General features: G+C 40.7%; 1 protein-coding gene across 1 annotated transcript in view; it reads left to right on the forward strand.

Annotated features, from left to right (window-relative positions):
* FLT1 (fms-related tyrosine kinase 1) overlaps window positions 1–14,527 on the forward strand; it is a 223,193-nt gene that overhangs the window by 50,383 nt on the left and 158,283 nt on the right. Inside the window, exons 9-14 of the mRNA XM_006894087.1 lie at window positions 2,677–2,839; window positions 3,436–3,572; window positions 6,684–6,858; window positions 9,769–9,886; window positions 12,282–12,451; window positions 14,089–14,248. Coding sequence (XP_006894149.1) covers window positions 2,677–2,839; window positions 3,436–3,572; window positions 6,684–6,858; window positions 9,769–9,886; window positions 12,282–12,451; window positions 14,089–14,248 — 923 coding nt within the window. The remainder of the gene's footprint in view (window positions 1–2,676; window positions 2,840–3,435; window positions 3,573–6,683; window positions 6,859–9,768; window positions 9,887–12,281; window positions 12,452–14,088; window positions 14,249–14,527) is intronic.

Consider the following 14,527-nt stretch of genomic DNA (forward strand, 5'->3'; position numbering starts at 1 on the left):
AACTCATAAAAATTCAAACCAAAGCCAAATAGTCATAATAGTGTTGTTGAGTAATGATGAGAGGCACTAAAAACAAGCAAGCCAGATCGCCTTAAGTGTGCTTTGTCTGAGCTCGATGATTGGAAGTTAAGGAATACTTGTAAGTAGCCTAGCAGCTGCTCAGGAAATACTCATGGCAGCCTTAGTCAAGCTTGAAGAGTTTAAATAGTGGTTTCCAGTATTGCCGAGGGACGCTGCATCCTGAGATGGGAAGGAAGCCCTCCTCGGCTGTTTCCTTCCCTTCGTCCACTCTGAGGGGCTGCTGGTCTCACCTGAGCTTTCCGTGTAGTCCCTTGGAGTCAGGTTTTGCTTTCTGTTCCATCAGTTGCGTCATCATGAGGATTAGAGAGTAATGAGAGAGTGAAAAAGGTACTTGGACTCCTCCTCCATTAATAAATGAGATCAGTTCCCCAGGCAGTTAGGGGACTTCTTGGGCCATACTAAAATTAGAAGTCTTGACTTCCCATTCGGTGTTCTTGTCAATGTTTCCAGTGATTTAGATTTTTTTTCCCTATAATTATATTTTATTAATTTTCATAAACATTTACAGAGATTTTGGGTTTCCATTCATTCACCGCTGCACCATTCTCTCTACCCTCCTCCCAGTTTGTTCTTGTCCAAATGCCACAGTGCTTGTCAAAGCCAGTTCTGATTAATCTTCTTTGTCAGTGTGTCCTTTGCCATTCCCTATCACTCCTCCCTGAGAGAGACTTCACCCTGAGTCATAAGGAAAAGGGGATGGCGTATTCTCTTAGCTACTTCCTGCTGAATTGGGACGCTGTGGGTTTCAGGGTGTCCAGTGATTTAGATTAAATAGGAAAAATTACTTAGCACCCTGCTTCTTACCTGCTTTGGTACTTTGATCTTCTTTCACACCTCGGTTTTCTTATCTGAGATGGGGGGTGATTATAGCAGCACATACCTTCTGTGGTTATTATGAAGAAGGCTATATGTGTTACTATATGGAGCACACTCAGAATAGTGGCTGGCATAAGAAAAGGCTTATTCAAGCCTCTTACAAACCCTGGTGTGCAGTGTTTAAGTGCTTAGTTGCTAACTGAAAGGTCAGAAGTTTGAACCTAGAATTTTTTTTTCAAACATGCTCTGCGAGGCAGTCACAAGTAGGCAGTAGGAAACACCGATCGGTACAGCTACAGTCTCTGTGCCTGGTGGCACCGTGGTTGAAGTTTTCAGTTGCTCAGTGGTTTGAACTCATCAGCTGTTCCACAAGATGCTCCCATATAGATGAAGGCCTAGGAGCCCCGGTGGGGCAGCTCTGTTCTGTCACACGGGGTCACTGTGGATTGAAGGTGACTCCAAAGTCATGGACTTGGGTTGCTTTTTTTCCTCCCCCCCGCCCCAACCTGGCATCTCGGGCATTTTGTGAATCACTTTGCAAAACTATCATCCATTCTAAGGGTTAATCCCAGTGTGGACTGCCTTGATTGTAGCCTTTAAGAGTTAAATCCTAAAAAAAGAAGGGGGGGGGGGAAAAGAAAGTTAAATCCTTAATGCTGGAAGGTTTAAGAGAATATTACAAATCAGATTCTTCCCCCCTTCTGTTTGGATTTACCGGTGTCTGGGAGTATGTCTGAGAAGTTTCACACGTGTTGTTCATGACCACATCTCTGCTCTCTGTGCCTGCTCTCAGTCATCCTCCATATCAGTGGCTGCAGTTGCCCCACCAGACTCTGAGCCGATGCCTCAGGCTTTTCTGTGCTGCCCTGTGATTCTCAGAATGATAATCCCAGTGAAGGTCTAATTAACACTGTGAAGTATGGGAGAACAAAGTTGATGGATACAGGCAACCTGCAAGATTGGAACTGGACCTGGTTGCCTTGTTTTCCTGGGTGTCTCGCCTTTAAGAGGGTACACACACTGTCCTCTGCTCTCTATCATTAGACGATGATGGGCATTTTCTATCTCTGATACACTCCTGCCTTGCACAAATTTCACCTCTTGAAGATTTTACTCTATAATCCCTTTAATGACAGCTCCAGGTAAAGACCCCTGAAGAAGATAAAGAGATCTAGTGGAAAACAATTGTTAATTATTTTTTTATGCATTAGGCCCAGTGATTACAGAGAGCTGATTACAGAGTTGTCCAAATAGGACAACTAGGCGCATCCTAGGTGGGCGCAGCTTGTTTCCAAAGTGACAGAAATCTCATAGCAAATTTTGATCTTACTGTAATCAAAATTTTAAAAAACCAAAAAAACAAATGCTAACACATTGAAGAGGATCTTCCATGTTTTTATTTTGATGAGAGTCATGTTTAACAAACTATTATTGTTAGGTAGGACATCAAGCTGGTTCTGAGTCATGACAATTCCAAGTCTGATAGACTGAAACTGCCAATGGGTGCCCATCATCCTCTAGTCATTGCTATGTGTGAGTCCATTGTTGCTCCCACTGTGCCAGTCCACCTCGCGGACACTGACCCTCTCTTTTACCAGGCATTATGTCCTTCCCTGGAAACTGCTTCCTCCTGAGAATATAGTCAAAGTGTGTGAGACAGAATCTCCCCACCCTGGCTTCCAAGGAGTTCTCTAGCCTCACTTCCTCCAGGGCATTAACCGTTGCCACAGAATTAATAGAGCTTTGTTAAAACCTGTTGTATTTTCTTTTCTGTTGTAGTTTGCACTTGGTACTCTGATTCCCGATGGACAAAGAATAATTTGGGACAATAAGAGGGGCTTTATAATCTCAAATGCAACATACAGAGAAATAGGACTTCTCAGCTGTGAAACCACCGTCAACGGACGTTTGTATAAGACCAACTATCTAACTATTCAACAGAGTAAGTAATCATCTTTTTTTAAAAAAAAATATTGGTTTGCATAAAAAATTCATATTCATTGTGTTTCACACTTTTCCTTCATTCATATTGTGGTTCATACAATCATTCTCATACACGTTGTCTTATAAAATTAATCACTGTTGATGTATGCCTTCTATGACCCTGTCTTTTCAGGTCTCATCTGCATCTTTCCCATTTTCTTCATTCCATCCCTCCACCCGCCAAACTCAGCATCTTGTTGATTTCCCCACTGCCCACCCTGAGCTCACCCCCACTCTGCTCATTCCATCCCCCTCTTTGCACTTGTACATATATCTTACTGGTTATCCTTCTATTTTTATATTATGGTCTTATGCAGTATTTGTCCCTGTAAGACTGAGTTAGTTCGCGTAGCATAATACTCTCCTGTCTATCCCATGTTATGTAATAACTTTCAAAATCATTGCTCCTGATGCTGTGTGGTATTCTATCTTGTGAATGGACCACAATTTTCAATTCATTCATTAGCTGTTGGACAGAATTCTAAGATAGAGTGCTCTGTGATTTATCTGCCTTATGCAATTCTAATTTTAAAAATGTACCTGTTACTCTTGTAGCCAATACTATCACAGATGTCCGAATGAGCCCACCAGGTCCAGTGAAATTACTTCAAGGTCAGACACTCACTCTCAACTGTACAGCCACCACGGCCTTGAACACCCGAGTTCAGATGACCTGGAGTTACCCTGGTGAAGTGAGTGACTCATTTTTCTCTGTGTTCTGGAAGACAGTATTCTACGTTAGGACAGGAACTGTCACTGGGTTTCGAGGTAGAGAAGAAGATATTTGTCAAAGGGAGGAGTAACCTGGAAGTAGAGTTTCACAAAGTTCTTTAGTCTGTTAAATTCAGGGAATCAAGACTCTGATTCCTGGTAATGACATGTTGCTGTTGAAGTACAGTATTCTGATTTCTACAGAAGGTTTAAAAGGAGCTCTGGCAGGTGGGGGGTGGGTAGGGTGGGTGGGGAGAAAAGTGCAACAATGAATGAAAGTGCAACAATGAATGAATGGAAGTCCCAATCTCTGTAAATGTTCATTGAAATTAATGGAAAAAAAATGAGCTCTGGCGATATGTTGCATTGCTGAGAGCAGCAGTTTGAATGAAGGTCACCAGCAGCTGCTCCAAGGAAGAATGATGACATTCCCCTCTTAGGAAGATTTGCAACCTCAGAAATTCAGTGGAGGGCGGCTGTGAGTTGGAACAGACTTGGTTGGGTGGTTTTGGTTTGGAATTTTAAAGATGGTGTAGAAGATCCTGGTGGCACTGTGGGTTAAGCCTTGGGCTACTAACCAAAATGTCAGCAGTTCGAATCTACCAACATCTCCAATGGAAGAAGATGAGACAGTCTGCTTCTACAAAGATTACAGTTTTGGAAATCCTATGGGTCAGTATTCTACTCTGTCCTGTAGCATCACTGGAATCAGCTGAAAAGCAGCAGGGATTTTTTTTTCCTTTCCCCTTATTTTTAGTGATGGTGTAGCCACTCAGGAAGCTGTCAGTTCACTTCTTTCTTTGCCTTACATTTCAAGGATGTGCTATGCAGAGATGGGGTCTTTGGATGTGTGAGAATTTTGTTTGAAGTTTATTGGCTGATATTTCTATTGTATAATCTGAATGGAAAGAGACTATATCATCCTCAGAAAAATGTTCTCTTGGATGTAGAGATTGGAGAGATGGGTTCTTTTAGAGAGTGACAGACAGGCCGGTCCCTGACTTGGAGTGTGTTTGGAGAGACACTCCAGCCCCATAGCTCATGAGCCCGTCTATCAGGTGTCAGAGGAACCCTGCTAGCCTTCTGAAAAATGGGAAAAGTGGAGACTGAGTTGGATTTTCTTACTCAGTCTGAATATCCTTATAAAGAATAGTTGTTTTCAAAACCTGCATGTGAGGGGAAAGGAGCCCCTGGTGGTGTAGTGTGCAATGTATTGACCTGCAAACTAACAGGTTGGCAGTTCAGAGCTACCAGCTACACCACAGGAAAGAGGAACAATTTCTTCCTGTAAAGACTGGCAGTCTTGGAAACATGATGGAGGGTCACTAGGAATTGGAGGAGGCTCAGTAGCAGTGAGGTTTTTAGTGGGATGGATGGGAAGAGTGCGCTCTGCTGGCACAGTGGATTAAGCATTGAATTGCCAACCAGAAAGCCAGTGGTTTGAATTTGCCAACTGGCCTGTGGAAGAAAGGTGAGGCAGTGTGCCTCCCTGCATGGGTATGGCCTCTTAAACCCTGTGGGGCAGTTGTGCCCTGTCCCTCAGGGCCCCTGAGAGTTGGCATTGACTTGATAACAGTGGGTTAGGCTGGGTGGGGTTTGGTGTAGACATGGAATCTGTGATAACCTCATCAGAACATTTGGATGGGAGCTATAGCCTCCACTTCTTGTGTGCCTATGTGATTTATGTGGCAAATCCCAGTAACAATCATTTGTTAACATCATTCCAATTTTCTAGTCACAGAGTCAGCTTATGCTTGAATTAGGTAAAGCAGTCTATGCACTAGCTTCCTGCTCTAAGCCATTGGTTGAATGGTTGTTGTTGGTTGGTTGTTTTTAACTAGCATTTTGTCCCATGACAATAAAATAATTTAGCAACAGAAAGTGCTCTGTAGTGATCCAGTAAAGGGGTAAAACTGGGACAACACCTGCCCCATGAGCCTAAAGTCTTCTGTTGGCCTTTCCTGAGGTAAACATTGGACGGCTTCTCACCATGAGCATCTAAGGTGTAAGTTAAACATGAATGACAACTTCCATCCGATGAACCTCTAGGTCTTCTTTTAGCATTTCTTGAGGTAAACATAGGGCAACCTCTCCCAGTGAACACCTAGACCTTTCCCTGAGGTAAACGTGATGGCACCCTCCCTCCCATGAGCCTCTAGGTCTTCTACTTGTCTTCCCTGAGGTAAATATGGGACAAGACCTCACCCATGAGCCTCTAGGTCTTCACTTGGTCTTCCCTTGTGTAACCATGGGATACTCCCCACCCTTTGAATTTCTAGGTCTTCTATTGGTCTTCCCTGAAATTAATATGGGACAGTCTACCCTTTTGAGCATCTAGATCTTCACTAGGTTTTCCCTGAGGTAAAAATGGGACAGTCTCTCCCTGTGGGCATGAGATTTTCATAGTATTTTAAGTAAACATGGATGACACCCCTTCTCTCATGAGCCTCTAGGTCTTCCTTGAGACCAACCTGAGATCACTCAAGTGTTTGATGGCTTTGGATGGTTTTAGATATGCTTAACTGTATTTTTGCCGCACTTGGAAAGCACTGCTCACACATTGAATTCATGAAGCTAGAATTATTCCACCTTATTTGCCATTGTGGGGACTCTTCTTTTCCTGCTTTTTTGAGTGGTGCAGCAAAAGGAAGCTCAGAAGGTGATTTATTGACAGCACAGTCATTAAGCCAGATACAGGAGACAATTATTGCCTGTGTTTGTGTGTGAGAAGACTCCAAAAAGCTGAGTTCCCAGCTTCTTTGTCTGGTGTCTCTGTCACTTCAGGGACTTCCTTGGTAAAAGGACAATAATCCTTCTTGTCTCATAAGTTTGTTGTGAGAAAAATGGAGGACTGTGAAAGCTCAACCAAAGATAACGGAGTGCTGAATAAATGCTGCTGTGTTCTGCAATTGAAACACACCAAGATGGACCTGTGTCTCCAAACAGTCTTGCTCTAGTTGACTTTGGCAGGATCTTTCACATAAAAAGTTGTTGAAATATTGATTGTCCTGATGATCTGAGAAGTGCTGTAACTTTAAGCATGAACGATTATTGTTTGCCCACTGAGGTTATATAATACATTTCCTTCCTAGACAACTAACATAGCTTCCATCAGGCGACGGATTGATCAGAGCAACCGAGATGCCAATGTATTCCACAGCGTTTTAACCATTAACCAAGTACAGATCAAAGACAGAGGACTGTATACTTGTTATGTGAAGAGTGGACCTTCGCTGAAATCAGCCAACGTCTCTGTATGTGTCTATGGTAAGTGTTAGGTCCCAGTCGCCAGCTCATGCTGTGTTTTCTCATCATTGTGTATTCTTTAGAGTCTAGAAAACAAATCCCTTCTCTTTTAGCCAAGAGTTACAATGTCCTGAATGAATGGAACTTTGCCATGGTTCCCTCCTCTTCCCTTCTCCTCCACCAGCTTTCAAATCCTGTTAAATGCTCTTTGAGTTAATTTAGGTAACTCACATGGTGAATAACTGAAATTGATTTTTTAATTGGATAGTCTTTTTTTTCCAAACTCACTGTGGCCAATAATACAGCTCAAGAATTCATTTTGCTCAGGAAATTAGTGTTTCATAGGAACCAAACAAAAAAGGTGACTTGTTTTACCTATATTAAGTGGGGAAATTTAAAAAAAATTTCTTTTCATTATATATTGATTTGCATACAAAATTCATATGCATTGTGTTTCTTTCGGACACATTTTATACATTCCTTCCTCTACATTGTATTTCATACAATCACAATCATTCCTACATAATGTGTTTTATAATCGCCATTGATCTGTGCCCACTAATCAGCCCTCTGTCTTTTTAGGTCCCCCTCTGGTATCTTTCCTAATTCCTTCACCCCCTCCCTCTGCCCACCAAACTTTGCAACCTGTGACCTTGCTGGGAAAATGTTTTTAAATACTACTGTGAAATTTTAAAAACAACCTCAAGCTCATTGCTGTTGAATAGGAACTGAATAATAGCTGAGCCTCCAGCTGGTTTTTGGAGTCTATAGAGAAATGAACAGTTTGATAAATTACTATTTGTTGTTATGTGCCATTGAGTTGCTTTTGACTCATAGCGACTCTATATACAACAGCTCTGAACTCTGCTGTATCCTGAGCCAACCTCATCGTCTCTGACACGCCAACCCCCATTACCCTAGTCACTGAATGAGTCCATCTCATCCAGGTCTTCCTCTCTTGTGCTGTCCCTCCACCCTTCCAAGCATGGTTATTTTATCTCGATTTTTATGCTCAAGAAAATCCAGTAGTCTTATTTAATTTCAATATGCAAATTCTGTGGACAGCATTCTTGTTGCCGGCAGGCATCTTGAAGCTATTTGCCCTTGCACTGACCTCATGTGACAGAGTTGAACTGCTCTGGAAGGTTTCTCCACAGGAATCTTTATGGACACTAATTGCCAGCTCTTTATCCTGATGAGTTGCTGGGTGGGTTTGAACTGCCAACCTTTCAGTTGGCTGCCAAGCACATGATATTGCAACATCAAGGCTCCTTATATAAATCCCATCAGAGTTCTTAAAACTCTTATCTACTCTCATCATTGAAAGAAAAAAAACAGAATTGTGAGGAGCAGAAACGGAATAATTCTGTCCATTTTCTTTTCTTCCCTTATGTCTTCCAGGTTTGTTTTGTTTTGTTTTATAAATCAGTTGTTTTAGACAGGTGACTATTTGGCACATAACAACAACAACAACAACAGTGTTTTAAGATATTGACAGCCATTTTCTGTCATCCAACTAATATTTGTCAGGTAGATTTTTAGTAGTTTTTCCTACTTTTCTATTACTATGGTCTATTAGTTTGAGGTTTTTTTTCCCCTTTCCATTGTCCTCCTACTATGGTTCTTGTTTTCAACTTCTTGTGTACATGTGTGAGGGAGAGACAGACAGACAAATGTGTGTAGACACACAGCTGATCTTTTAAACAATACTGACTTAGAGGTATCATTCTTCTTTTTGCATTGTCAGAAATCCACATTCAACTTTTAACCACCTAAAAACTCAACTCGTAGTAGCCAGCTGTTGACTGGAAGACTCAGTGACAACATGAATAGTAGATTAGCACATATTTGGTAGAGTTTTTGTATTATAAACTACATCTACAAAAAAGCTACCTTTTCAGTACTGCATAAAAATGTGTTTTTATTTCTGTGTCATCCACGTGCGCGCGTGTGCAAAGTTGTTGCTGGCCTTGCTGCAGTGATAGTGACAGCTTCATGAATTTCCTTGTCTTTTTGTAAGGCACCCCTTACTCTGGATTCATTGTTGATCTTGAAATGGCAGGCAGCCACAGCTGCACATGTCAGTCTACTTACCTGCCAAGCATTTTAGCATGTCATGTAATGTCTCAATTAATCCCTACTTCTGGGGAGCACTTCCAGTATCATTGTTGTTGATGTTGTGTACCATCAAGTCAGAACTGACTCATGGCTAACCCTACAGAGGATTTTCAGAGACATTAAATCACATGGGAGGAGATTGCCCATCTTTCTCCTCTGGAGAAGCTGGTGGATTCAAACCATGTTGTCATCTGGGGTTTATAGTCTGCACTGAACACCATAGGAGATACCAGAGAATGGAGGGCGGCCACTCTTTATGTAGCATAAAGTTTGATAGAGGGAAAAACTGCTTGAGGAGATTATTTAACATTACATGACTTTTTTAAAAATTCATACATAAGTGGACTTGTACAGTTAACCAACATTGCTCAGTAGTCAACCATGTATGTATCTGTGTATGTGATGACATAATTATATATTACTATATTGCCCTGCTTTTGTGTATGTTTCTCCAACTTAATAATTACTTCATTTTCAAGTACTTTACCAATTATGATGTTTCAAATTGGGCTTATTGATAAACGTGATCCTTATGAATTATTGGTTTTCATCTAATCATTCCTACATATTTTGTTTTATAACATTAATTACAATAGAGTAACTTAATTAATGACCCTTATTGTGTATCAGTAACTCCCAGATAGGCCTGATCCTCATTCAGCTCTATTTTGTCTTGTTCATTGCTGTATCCTCTCAAAAAGAAGCAATGAGGTCTGTTTGTTTTATTTTGTTGTTCAGGTTTTATTTTTTTAGGGGAATATTTTTGCATAGAAAATTTCCTTACTAATACATTTATGGCTTCTGCTTTCATAGATAAAGCCTTCATCACTGTGGCACATCGAAAAGAGCCGGTGCTGGAAACGGTAGCAGGCAAGCGGTCATTCCGGCTCTCCACCAGAGTAGGGGCATTTCCCTCTCCAGAAGTCGTGTGGTAAGAGTCTAGTCACTTTTTCATCAGTTTCAGATAAGCTTGTAAATAGGAAGATGTTAGAGACCCATGGCTTGGCTTCCTGGGGGGGAAAAAATACCGAGTTCCTCAGACTGAGAGCTAGGAATTGTTGTGATTTCCTGGAAGGGGAGAGCTTCCAGAATGTAACAGGAGGGAGCAAAGGAATGAAATTTTCTTGAGTGTTCATTTCAGTCTGGTCAGAGATTCCCTGGGACTACATTTCTGCATCTGTGAACCTTGAGATGATGTCAACCCCCTTTGAATGAGATATGTTGGGCAATGAGTAGAATGCATCCCAGACATGTACCATGCTCTATTAACCCTGAAGAAGTAGGTCCTTGTAATGAGGATGCTGGAAATAATTCCTTTATGGACAGCTGGATGGAAAGTTCCAGTCTTGTTTTCAGTTTAAGCAAACATTCATGGAGACAAGACCTATTCATTGGCAAGGGTGAACTAATGGATTTGCTTGTTCTAAAGAAAAGAAAAAAATTTTTTTTTGGCTCAAAGGTTGCATATTCAGAAACTCCTTAAATAGTTTTAAAAATACTGGTACAACACCTTGATAGAAAACAATGTAATCTATTTAAAATCTGCTGTCATTTTGTTAAATCACTTATAACAGCTAATATCTTTGGGCCAACTCATTACATTTCTAACAAAGGGTATAGTATGAAATAATTAGGAAAACAACTCATACAATATAGAGATGGTACCTTTTTATTTCATATTGATGTATTTACTAAGTTCGAATACATTGTTTTTGACACAAGGCCTTCCCATTTCCTTTACATCCCCCTGACGATGCCATTCTAGAATCTGCAACCAGCACTTTATTATTTTTATCACAATACCATTAATGTTGTGTCGAATTACTTTCATTTTCCTCAAATAGTTAATGAGGAATTTAAAAGAAAAGAAAACTTTATGCTTTGTCCCTTCTTGTCCCCTCAGTAAAAAAGAAACTTACCTCCCCCTGAAAATATCTAGAAAGTTCTTTAGTAAATTTCTTATCACAGCAGCTGTAGAGTTAATTTGACTCTGGGTGACCTCCATTGGGTTGCCAAGACTGTAAGTCTTGACAGAACGAGATTACACATCCTTTTCCTGCACATTGATTTTTCTTAGCAGCCTACTACATAACCTGCTGCACTACCAGAGCTCCTTATGTTTCCTGTGAGTATACATTGTCTTTTAATGGGAATTTAGTCACTTTAAGGATTAGAGTTGTATTGTCTTACAGTGTCTGAGAGGACTCCATCTCGTAATCAGTACTGATTTCTTCCATAACGACGTATAACAAGAACCTAAAAAGAAAAAGAAAAAAAAATCAGTACACTTGGAGAATGCTGGCTTGTTTATAAGTATTAATTTTCAGTCATATTAAGATGATGCTTTTAATCACAAAATAGAAGCATGAACGTTTTAACTGCTTTCAAATTGAGACCTAGTGGATACCAATTTATTGCTAGATTTATTTGCCAGAGTATGCAAATAATGTTAAACCTTTTTAATAGAACATGATGAATTCTGAACAGAGTTCTTTCGAAATCAGTTTAAATAATTTGTGGTGATTATATGCTGTTGAGTAGGAACAACTCTCACATAGCTAACCCCTCCAGCAGGTTTTCAGAGATTGTATGTCAAATAGGAGGTGAAGATGTTAATAATAGATTCTAGAGTTTAAAAGTGTCTGAGATTCTGTAGAAAATTTGGGGAAATTGAGGCAGGTTAAGCCACACGAACAGATTAAGAACCTACATTTGTCAACTCTGAGTTGTGTCTATAGCTGAGTGATCTTGGGGTGCCACTTTTTAAAAAATTTTAAAAAAAATTTTTTTTAACTGTTTACTAGTTTATACTTTCTGTTGTGAGTTTCATGTTTTAACTATTCTTACTGGGGTGGGGAGAATCTTGATAATCTTGATTTCATTATAATTTATGAAAGGGACAACTGGTGTGACCATTTGTGTAACTAATAAGAACGCCACATGAGATCACAATGGAAAGGTCTATTTTTATTTTTATCTGGAGAAGTGATCTGGTTGATGTGACTTACAATGGCCCTTGTGTTGCTAATGGCATCTCAGGAAAATTCGGGAAAAATACCTCGGGTGGAATCAAATGTGGGGCCTCCAAGGTAGCATACAACTCACAGAGTGCCATAACCCATCACTTTGCTGCCTTCCCTCAGGTTCTCTTAACCCTTTGCCAACAAATGGGAAACTGCCCCCAAGCTAAAACTCATTCCTGCCAATATGGAAGTCCATGCCAGGTTTTTAACCCAGTCAATACACAGTGTCAAATACTTGAGACATAAGAGCTTGAGTTTACAAAATGATATCCATGTGACTTACTAATTATTCTCTTCCTTCAGGTTAAAAGATGGATTCCCTGTGACTGAGAAATCTGTGCGTTATGTGGTTCATGGCTATTCATTAATCATCAGAGATGTAAATGCAGAGGATGCTGGCAATTACACCATCCTGCTAAGCATAAAGGAGTCCAATATCTTTAAAAATCTCACCACCACACTCATTGTAAATGGTAAATTGGCTGCTTCATACATTCTTTTGGTTCTGGGTCAAGAAGGGTAGTTGGTGGAGGAGGGGGGAAAAAGAATGAAAACTGATAAATTTTTAAGTCAGTGCCACAGCATTCAAGATTACCTTGGGGGGGAAAAAAGAATAGAAGTATTAATTTAATTCTTTGTGCTTAAGTATATCACTGCAGTGAAATATTCTCCCTCTGTCTAGCTTAGTGGTTAAGAAGTTGCACTGTCAATCCAAAGACAAGTGGTTCAGATCCACCAGCTGTTCCTCAGGAAAAAGCTGAACAATCTCTTTCTATACAGTTTCAGCCTCTGAAAATCCAGTAGAGGGTCAGTTGTGAGTGGATCCTGACTCGACAGCAATGAGTTGAGTTGATCTTGATAAAATAGAAAGAAAACTCCATGCTAAATTTCAGTGGTCTCGGAATGTCACACAATATCCTAACCTTAAATGCATGGCCGGAGAGATTACTGTGAAAGCTTACTGTGAAAAAAGATCTGAATATTTTACAAGTGATGTGAATGTTTTACTCCCATCAAGCAAGTATTTCACTTTGTAAAATAAATGATGGAGATATTTTACTACTCCCAACAGACACTTTGTCAAAAGGAAAAAAAACCCACCCAAACCCCAGTTAATAAGGTTTTCACCTTGAGAAGCGCTTTTGCAGAAGTTTCCTGAGAAACTCCACATACTTAATATAATCGTGCCTGATGTGTGTGTGAACTCAGTCGGGGTTTGAAGGCCCTCCGGTGGTGCAGGGTTATGTACTGAGCTGCTGGCAGAGAGGCTGGCAGATCGAACACACCAGTTACTCGGCTGGAGGAAGATGAAGTAGTCCACTTCCATAAAGATTCACGCCCTTGGAAATCCTATGGGGCTGTTCTACTAACACTGACAGACTTGGTTTGGATTCTTGTGAAGCACATACTCCACTGCTGTCCAGTCTGTTCTGACTCAAGACAGTTCTCTTATGGATATCCGAGCCCAGCACATAACTCATTATGTCACTTGGGCTCCTTATAAGGTCCATAGGAGTTGTGTTACAACCTGAACTTCACACATACGCAAATAAGGATCTGAACCTTCAGAAAGTGAGCTTGTGTAGCATATGAGAAGTGTGTTGCTAAGCCCGAGGCCATGTCTCTGGTCATTCACATGTGCCAGCAGGTTCTCCAGAAAATGATGAGCTTTCTCCCCCTGTTCAGTGAGTCAGTTTGACTCAGTGTCAATGAAAGACAAGAGAAACTTCTGAAAACAGGAAGTATGCCAGCTTTTTTTTTTTTGCTACCATCAAGAAAGACAACAAAATTTCATGTGATTGTTTTAAAAACCACTTGTAGAAATTCCCATCCTAACAATTTCTTGTGGCTTGTTACCGTTTATAGGCAGCAGGCTTTTTGTCATATTATAATTGTCATATCATACCATGGATTCAGATTTTTCATGTTCTCATAAAACACTTCCACTACCATTTTATTTTCTTGGCATTTCCTTGCCAAGTACCAGGGGCTCTTTGTTTGCTCATTAACAAGTTTATATCCCTGACGCCAGAACCATCGAGAATGTGGCCCAGCAGGAAGTCTCTAGAACAGCCCTTGACTTCTGTCCTACTCTTCATCTCCTTTCCAGTGAAACCCCAGATTTATGAAAACGCCGTGTCCTCGTTCCCAGACCTGCCACTCTATCCATTGGGCAGCCGGCAAACCCTGACGTGCACCATCTACGGCATCCCACAGCCTAAGGTCAAGTGGCTCTGGCAGGCCTGTCAACATAACCATTCTGCAGAAAGGTAGAAACGATCACTTTCTTGATGAACTTCTAAATAGTTTTTGGCACCTGGTATTCATATTCCTTAATGGCAAGAGCCAAGAACTCATGGGGAATTTGTTTCTGGTATGTAATATACTTGAGGCCAAAGCTTGCCTCCAGTGGAAGAGAGGTGAGCAAGAGCTACTCATCTTCCTCATCATTACCTCCACTGACCCACTGTGTTATCTTGAACTTGAGTTTGTTTGTTATCCAAGTTTTCTGTTTCATATCCATTGAACATGAGACTAGATCTTCCAAA

This window comes from Elephantulus edwardii, unplaced genomic scaffold (assembly GCF_000299155.1).
Source record: "Elephantulus edwardii isolate Elephantulus edwardi_28Jun2011 unplaced genomic scaffold, EleEdw1.0 scaffold00134, whole genome shotgun sequence".
Lineage (NCBI taxonomy): Eukaryota > Metazoa > Chordata > Mammalia > Macroscelidea > Macroscelididae > Elephantulus > Elephantulus edwardii.